The following is a 9,548-nucleotide window of genomic DNA, read 5'->3' as shown; positions in this document are numbered from 1 at the left end:
CGGAGGATGCAACGGAGCTCCTAATAGCTTGGCCGGATTTGGGCTTGTTGAACGACATCGCGGGCTTCGTTGTGCTGGGCTTGGGAAAGAACGGAGATTTTGGGAGGGTGTTGGCGTTCAAGGGAGAAGCGCTGAGAGTGGTGGAGGCCATTAATGTTATTAATTAATTAATTTGCTTCGCGGTGGTCTCTTCGGCGCCCCTCAAAATGTTTTCCTTCTGTGCGTGTGCGTGTGTGCGCGCCTGTGGAATTGTTGAGAGGAGAGGGGTAGATGTATATAATGTGATCGTGGTGTAGGTGTTGCTTGATAGGTGATCATTTATGCCGTTCTTCAATAATGTAGAAAGCTCCCCCGCATTGACAAATTCTTAATAAAGAAATGCTTGCGCATCTAAGTATATATACGTAACTTCTGTTTTTTTTAAGGGCTTTTTGTCTTTAGGTCCAATAGCTTACCTCCCTTTATTTTTAAACCCAAGTAGTATTAGTTGTATCTCTAAGTCTAAATTTCTTTTTGTATTTGTCTTTAAACCCAAATCCAAAATACAATACTTTCAACAGTGGGTCCCACCATATATTTTTCTTAAATTCCGGTTATACCCTCCCACTTATAGAATTCATTTAAGTGGGTCCCCCTTAAATAAAATAAACGAAATGGAGAGAGAGGGGGGAAACTGGCGGTAAATTTCCCCCCTCCATTCTCTCTCCGTCCTCTTTCTGCCCCCCTCTTCTTCTCCCTTTCTCTCACTCCATTAATAGAACTCAACAGGTTAACGTGCTATACTTACTGGTTAACGTGCTATACTTACTGGTTAACGTGCTATACTTACTGGTTAACGTGCTATACTTACTGGTTAACGTGCTATACTTACTGGTTAACGTGCTATACTTACAGGTTAACGTGCTATACTTACAGGTTAACGTGCTATACTTACAGGTTAACGTGCTATACTTACAGGTTAACGTGCTATACTTACAGGTTAACGTGCTATACTTACAGGTTAACGTGTTATACTTACTGGTTAACGTGCTATACTTACTGGTTAACGTGCTATACTTACTGGTTAACGTGCTATACTTACTGGTTAACGTGCTATACTTACTGGTTAACGTGCTATACTTACTGGTTAACGTGCTATACTTACTGGTTAACGTGCTATACTTACTGGTTAACGTGCTATACTTACAGGTTAACGTGCTATACTTACAGGTTAACGTGCTATACTTACAGGTTAACGTGCTATACTTACAGGTTAACGTGCTATACTTACAGGTTAACGTGCTATACTTACAGGTTAACGTGTTATACTTACTGGTTAACGTGCTATACTTACTGGTTAACGTGCTATACTTACTGGTTAACGTGCTATACTTACTGGTTAACGTGCTATACTTACTGGTTAACGTGCTATACTTACTGGTTAACGTGCTATACTTACTGGTTAACGTGCTATACTTACTGGTTAACGTGCTATACTTACAGGTTAACGTGCTATACTTACAGGTTAACGTGCTATACTTACAGGTTAACGTGCTATACTTACAGGTTAACGTGCTATACTTACAGGTTAACGTGCTATACTTACAGGTTAACGTGTTATACTTACTGGTTAACGTGCTATACTTACTGGTTAACGTGCTATACTTACTGGTTAACGTGCTATACTTACTGGTTAACGTGCTATACTTACTGGTTAACGTGCTATACTTACTGGTTAACGTGCTATACTTACTGGTTAACGTGCTATACTTACTGGTTAACGTGCTATACTTACAGGTTAACGTGCTATACTTACAGGTTAACGTGCTATACTTACAGGTTAACGTGCTATACTTACAGGTTAACGTGCTATACTTACAGGTTAACGTGTTATACTTACTGGTTAACGTGCTATACTTACTGGTTAACGTGCTATACTTACTGGTTAACGTGCTATACTTACTGGTTAACGTGCTATACTTACTGGTTAACGTGCTATACTTACTGGTTAACGTGCTATACTTACGATGTAACGTGCTATACTTACAGTTTAACGTGCTATACTTACAGGTTAACGTGCTATACTTACGATGTAACGTGCTATACTTACAGTTTAACGTGCTATACTTACAGGTTAACGTGCTATACTTACGATGTAACGTGCTATACTTACAGGTTAACGTGCTATACTTACAGGTTAACGTGCTATACTTACAGGTTAACGTGCTATACTTACAGGTTAACGTGCTATACTTACAGGTTAACGTGTTATACTTACTGGTTAACGTGCTATACTTACTGGTTAACGTGCTATACTTACTGGTTAACGTGCTATACTTACTGGTTAACGTGCTATACTTACTGGTTAACGTGCTATACTTACTGGTTAACGTGCTATACTTACTGGTTAACGTGCTATACTTACTGGTTAATGTGCTATACTTACAGGTTAACGTGCTATACTTACGATGTAACGTGCTATACTTATAGGTTAACGTGCTATACTTACTGGTTAACGTGCTATACTTACAGGTTAACGTGCTATACTTACAGGTTAACGTGCTATACTTACAGGTTAACGTGCTATACTTACAGGTTAACGTGCTATACTTACAGGTTAACGTGCTATACTTACTGGTTAACGTGCTATACTTACTGGTTAACGTGCTATACTTACTGGTTAACGTGCTATACTTACAGGTTAACGTGCTATACTTACGATGTAACGTGCTATACTTACAGTTTAACGTGCTATACTTATAAGTTAACGTGCTATACTTACGGGTTAACGTGCTATACTTACAGGTTAACGTGCTATACTTACTGGTTAACGTGCTATACTTACAGGTTAACGTGCTATACTTACTGGTTAACGTGCTATACTTACAGGTTAACGTGCTATACTTACTGGTTAACGTGCTATACTTACTGGTTAACGTGCTATACTTACAGGTTAACGTGCTATACTTACTGGTTAACGTGCTATACTTACTGGTTAACGTGCTATACTTACTGGTTAACGTGCTATACTTACAGGTTAACGTGCTATACTTACTGGTTAACGTGCTATACTTACTGGTTAACGTGCTATACTTACAGGACTTGGCATTTCTATCAATATATTCAACATTCCCAGCACATACAACATACAACATTGCATTGCCACAGAACATACATACAACATACCATATTTCCAGCGCATACAACATTTCCAGACTATCTACATACACCATACAACATTAACCTGTCACAGAACTTGGCATTTCTATCAATATATTCAACATTTCCAACACATACAACATACAATATTGCATTGCCACAGAACATACATACAACATACCATATTTCCAACACATACAACATTTCCAGACAATCTACATACACCATACAACATTGCATTGCCATAGAACTTGGCATTTCTATCAATATACATTTATACAAATACGTCACAAATCAATTTCCAAAATATATTTGTTTGACATTATATACTCCCAACAAGCAATCAACAATAACTGGTTGCATTGGAAGATCTGGAAGGTCTAAGTAGCCATAAAATGGAGTCTCACGCAGGACAATTCGTTGATCTTCCGATAAATAACCAGAAATTTGTTCTTGAAGGTCCCGGAAGTACCCGATGTTTGATGGAATTCGCACTAAAACCATCGGATAAAATATTCTGCAACCATAAAACATAAGGCAACTTTAGTTGTCTATCAATATTGTACATTCCTTCATTGAAACAAATTTCATTTCAAAGCCTATGATTTCAAAATTGTAACAGACAATCTCAATTCTCGAATTATCACGCTTTATCTTTATATCAACCTATTTACAACCTATTTAGAATTTTTCCTTTTCTCTCTCAGTGAAAAAAATCTTGTAATAGACATACATATGTACAATATCAAACTGTTACAGATCAATATTTTTCATTTTCTTTTCATTTCTTAGTAATTTTTTTGTATCAAATGTTAACAATAACAGAACTTTTGTTATTTGATTTGTTTCAGGTATTGATTTGCAAGAGTTTGAGACTAACTAAAATTTTGCAACTTCAGTCCCATTGGTACTCAAATTCAGCGTTCATCTGTAACTCTGGGATATATCAGTAAAGTGGTCCGCATGGCTTAATAACAATGCAAGTAACACCAATGAACTAGGAATACTAAGACACATCACTAAGAAATGAAAAGATGAGTATCAAATATCAAAAAAAAAATCGACGAAAACACAGCCAACGCTCTTGCAAATCAATACCTGAAACGATGAGTTCGACGGCAATGATGACGACAATGTCGACTGCGAAATCCGTCGGCGGCAAGGGGACAGCGAGTATAGACGGCGCGATCGACGGCAACGGTCTGGGACTTGGGTCGCGGCTGCGGGCGACGGTCTGGGACGGTCGATAACGCCTACGGGCGACGGCCTGGGTCAGGCGACAGCTGCTGCGGGCTGGAGCGGGCGAGATCGGGGTCGCGGCGAGAGCTAATGTCACGGCGGCCTCGAGCGGCTGGAGCGGGCGACAGCGAGATCTGGATCACGGCGGGTGGAGCGGGCGACGACGGCGAGATCTCGGTCACGGCGGCTGGAGCGGGCGACGATAGCTGGAGTTCTCTTTTTCAATTTAGGGCTGAGGTGAAATAGGGATTTTGAGGAGAGAGACGTTGATATGGGGAAAGGGGGTATTTTGGGGTTTTTGCCTTGATTATGTATAAATACTACTGCTGAAAGTATTGTATTTTGGATTTGGGTTTAAAGACAAATACAAAAAGAAATTTGGGCTTAGAGATACAACTAATACTACTTGGGTTTAAAAATAAAGGGAGGTAAACTATTGGACCTAAAGACAAAAAGCCCTTTTTTTAATTTTATTTAATAACAGTTCCTGTGGTACGTTTGGGTACAATATTTTCTTTCGGATTTTAAAATCATATAGGAGAATATTTGGGTTTAAAAAGTATATTAATTTTCTTACTAGCTGGGCACGTATATAATTAATCCTTAAGAATTCAAATATGATGTGTTTATATGTAGTTAGTTAATTAGCTTCTTCTTCCTTTTCTTTGTTTTTATTCAAGTTTGTCTGTCAATACTAATGCATATATGGGCAATATTAATGCTAGAATAAAGAAGAACAGAGAATGTTAGAAGAGCACACGTACAGGTAGGGAGCTTTTCGTCCTTAACTAATTATTGAATAGTTGTGTAGGAAAAAAGAGAGCTTATGCACGCTCCTGATATATAATAGAAAAATTACACATTGCTAAGCATGATTAATGGTTGTATATATTTCAAGCTTAGAAGGGAAGGACGCGTACAAGATATGGGTACGTATAATCTCAGTGGGAGTCATCAATATGTGTCGATGTGACAATATGATATATTTTAAGAAAACTTCTACAGCACGCGTACCAGTGAAAAGGTCTTTCTACCTCATGATAGAAAACTTATACAGCGCCTGGGTGTATTAACAAGCGTTTGGTTACGTACTTTTCTTTGTTTTCTTCCAAATTTCTCCTGATTTCCAGTGAAAAGGTCTTGGTATTGCGTAAAATTAAGCCAACTCACTTATATGATTATAACAGTTTCAGGGCTTTTTTTGCATATGTACCCCTCTAAATCTTCAATATTTGCAAAATCAGCCCTCGAATATTGGTATTTGCAAAATTACTCATCGAAACTGCTATCATATTGGGTCTTTCTACCTTTCCAACTTAAGAATTTAGTTTTAAACATGGCAATATCAAAATTTTCAATAATTTTCAACATATTTGCAACAATTTCCAGTTTAAAAACTAAAATTGTTAGGTGAAAGGGGCACAAAAAGTCAATGTGGGAGAATTAGGGATAATTTTGCCAATGCTAAAATGTGGAGAGTAATCTTAAAATATGAAAGATTTGGCGTGTACATATGCAGAAAAAACCCTAGCTCTTATAATTCCGTACACTTAATGAAGATTTGGTTCCCTGTTGAACCTATATATAATTACAAAAATAATACACTGAGACAAAAAGTTAAATCTACCAATAGAATCTATCATATACCAGCTTAGAAAAGAAAAAAAAAATGGCTGTGATTGGCAACTTAGCAAAACTGGGTCAAATTTGTTTATTGTGAAAACCAGTTTTTTTATCTGAAAAACAGGGTGAGATACCCTGTTCATATATATATATATATATATATATATATATTCTCCTTACTAGGATCCTTCAACCAAGTCCCAAAAAAGCAAAAAGAACAGACTGTCTGATAATACACACTGCAATAGTGCAGATAACACAAGAGCTACAAACCCCAGAGTCATACAGAGCACTGACACTCATCAGCTAACTGACTGGATAGTGAGAAGCATCACCAGAAAAAAAAGAGAGTAGAACTGAGACTATGTCTTGATCAGAAGACATTCCAAAACAAAGAGCATCAACGAGCATCAGAGAAGTTGTCGTCGCAATCTCCTGCGATGTTGGATTTAATAAGGTCCTGCAGCTTTAAGTTTTGAACAGCCCTTCGAGTGCGAATCGCCACTCTCTCATCTTCTGCCCCTGTCCAAAACAAGATAAATCTTGCAACGTTAGCAGCTATGTGGATGAGATTAGCAATGACATCTCTGAAGATAAGCTGGTTTCTACAATGCCACATTCCCCAACAGAAACTTAGCAACAGGTATTTCTAAATAATTTTGATATCAGAACAGATGTTTTGGTCTGTGCGCATGAATATCAGTCCCTCCATGGAACGAGACCATCTAGCAATGGGAGCGAGAGAGAGGAGAGAGGACCAGACATATTGAGCAAAAGAGCAAGTAATAAATAAGTGATCTTGCGATTCTACTTCCTGCATACAAAAAGGGCATCGAGGATCACCAGTCCAGCCCTTAGAGATCAAATTAGCTCTGGTATTAAGCTTGTTTTTGGAGATAATCTAGAATAGAACCTTAACTTTCAGAGGGATGTTAGACTTCCAGATAAATTTATGATTGGGAGATAAAATCCCCCATAGGTGATGATAGCATATATGGATTTAACAGTGAAAGATCCAGATGGATGGTAAGGCCACCACAGACTATCGTGGGATGGAGATAGGGCAGCATGGAGAGTATCTAGATGAACATTGAGCTTGGTAATGTCACATTTTTCCACTACAGAGATACCCCTCCTGAGGATAGGGTGCCATTTCCAAGCTAAGTTGCACTGATAGCCTTGAGATCTTACTGAATTGCTTCTAGAGAAAGAAAGTTGGCATGCTATAGGGAATAAACTGCTAAGGGAATTAGCATTAGACCATTTATCATTCCAAAAACTGCATGTCTTACCGTCTCCCACCTGCCATCTAACCAGACTGAAGAAGGTGGAGTGGATTTTATGTAAGTCAGAAAAGAATTTAGAAGCTGACTTACTTGGGAGATGCACAAATGGATTATCATTATCTTTTGAATAGAGAGAGAGAGAGAGAGAGAGAGCAGAACTTTACTAATAAGAGTATTCCTGTCGAGGGCTTTCCATAACCATTTAGAGAGGAGAGCAATATTGAAAGAAGAGATATCAATGACCCCCAGGCCTCCTTCATGTTTAGGCTTGCAAACTGTGGTCCAGTTAACCAGACATTTGGATTTAGAGTGAGTGATACTCACATTCCATAGGAAATTTCTCCTGATTTTATCGATTTCATGAATCACCCATGTGGGCAATTTGAAACATGACATATAATAGAGGGGAATAGAGGATTTTATCGATTTCATGAATCACCCATGTGGGCAATTTGAAACATGACATATAATAGAGGGGAATAGAGGAGAGAACAGAGTTAAGGAGAGTAAGTCTGGGGCAATTTGAAACATGACATATAATAGAGGGGAATAGAGGAGAGAACAGAGTTAAGGAGAGTAAGTCTGTCGCCTATGGATAGGAACTTGTTCTTCCATAATGACAATTTTTTCTTAAGAGATTCCAACAAGGGTTGCCATTCTCTTTTGCTCAGAGATCCCCTCTTGAGAGGAAGACCGAGGTAAGAGAAGGGGAGTGATCCCACAGAGTAGTTAAAAGTGGCAGCAAGAAGTGAGCTTTTGTGTGGAATTCTTCCAAGATAGTAAAGATTGGTTTTCTAGGGGTTGACATGAAGGCCGAACAGTTTAGCAAAGAGAAACATAATTGTTTTGAGAGTGGTCATGTCTGATGGAGAGGCCCTACAAAAAATGATGGTGTCGTCTGCGAACTGGAGGGCTCTGATATAATTCAACTCACCCTTCAACTTGAGATCAGCAAGGTCCCCTGAAACTGCACTATATGATAGCATTTTGTTTAAAACATCCGCAACAAGCAAGAATAACATAGGAGACAAAGGATCTCCTTGCTTAAGTCCCCTGAAACATCTGAAGAAGCTTGTGGGGGATCCGTTGACCAGGATGGCAGATTTAGAGGAGTGGAGAAGGTGGTGGATCCAATCACACCAACGGGGGCCAAAACCTCTGGCTTTGAGGAGGGACAAGAGGAATTTCCAGTTAACACAATCAAAAGCCTTGAAAAAATCCACTTTGATTGCACACATTTCTTTTTTCCCAGAGGAGCAAAAGTTAATCATCTCGTGCGCTAGAAGGAAAGAATCCAATGTGGATTTACCTGACTGAAAGACAGATTGAGAATGATCCACAAGGAGAGGCAGAAAAGATTTAAGTCTATTAGCGAGAACTTTTGAGAAAATTTTGCAAGAACTGTTAATGAGGCTAATTGGACGAAAATCTTTAGGAGAGTTAGCACCATCTTTCTTGGGGATAAGACAAATGTGGGAGAAGTTTATGTTGTGGAGAGATTGGGGGTTAGAGTGGAGGCCTTGAACGAAATTTATGACATCAGATTTAATAGTATGCCAGAAGGTGTGATAGAAGAGGAATGGGAGACCATCTGGCCCAGGAGCCTTATCTAGGTGGAGGTCGAAGACCGCCGCCTTAATTTGTTCTTGGGAGAAAGAAAGACCGAGAGGAGATAAATTGATAGAAAGGGGGGGGGGTATAATTCATCCTAATCTAACTGTAGGTTAGAAGTAGGAGGCTACTGAAAGAGCTTCGAGAAGTAGGCGTGGAAGGATTGTTTGATACCCCCTTCTTCAGCAATGAGTCCACTATCTTCTATAAGGTGAGGGATGAAGTTCTTTCTACGTTGAAAAGAGGCAGCTTTGTGAAAGAAGGCAGAATTATTATCACCTTCTTTAAGCCACTGGATTCTAGATCTCTGTTTCCATTTGATTTCATCAGCTTTAGCAAGAAGAAGCACTTCTTTAAGCCACTGGATTCTAGATCTCTGTTTCCATTTGATTTCATCAGCTTTAGCAAGAAGAAGCAAGAAATTCTGCAAGTAGGCTCTCTGTTGAGATTCTGAAGGGGAGAGACTTCTGGACTCATCAAGAGAGTTGAGGTCGTGAAGATGATTCATAGAAGAGGAAATTTGTGTTTTAGGGAACCCAGAGAGTTTCTAGACCACCATTTAGATCTCTTCTTGATGAGTTTAAGCTTGAGGGATAGGTTTCTAACAGGGTCCTCAGAGGAGGAGAAGGAGTTCCAGCAGGATGAAATGAA

General features: G+C 38.9%; 1 protein-coding gene across 1 annotated transcript in view; it reads right to left on the bottom strand.

The window, feature by feature from the left end:
• Nucleotides 1–3,412, bottom strand: part of LOC109835324 (arogenate dehydrogenase 2, chloroplastic-like) — a 5,950-nt gene extending 2,538 nt beyond the window's left edge. The window contains exons 1-2 of the mRNA XM_020403304.1: nt 3,320–3,412; nt 3,077–3,199 (exon numbers count right to left, since the gene is read on the bottom strand). Coding sequence (XP_020258893.1) covers nt 3,077–3,199; nt 3,320–3,412 — 216 coding nt within the window. The remainder of the gene's footprint in view (nt 1–3,076; nt 3,200–3,319) is intronic.

This window comes from Asparagus officinalis, chromosome 1 (genome assembly GCF_001876935.1).
Source record: "Asparagus officinalis chromosome 1, Aspof.V1, whole genome shotgun sequence".
Taxonomy (NCBI): domain Eukaryota; kingdom Viridiplantae; phylum Streptophyta; class Magnoliopsida; order Asparagales; family Asparagaceae; genus Asparagus; species Asparagus officinalis.
The sequence above is the reverse complement of the archived record's forward strand: the minus strand, read 5'-3'. Positions and strand labels throughout refer to the sequence as shown.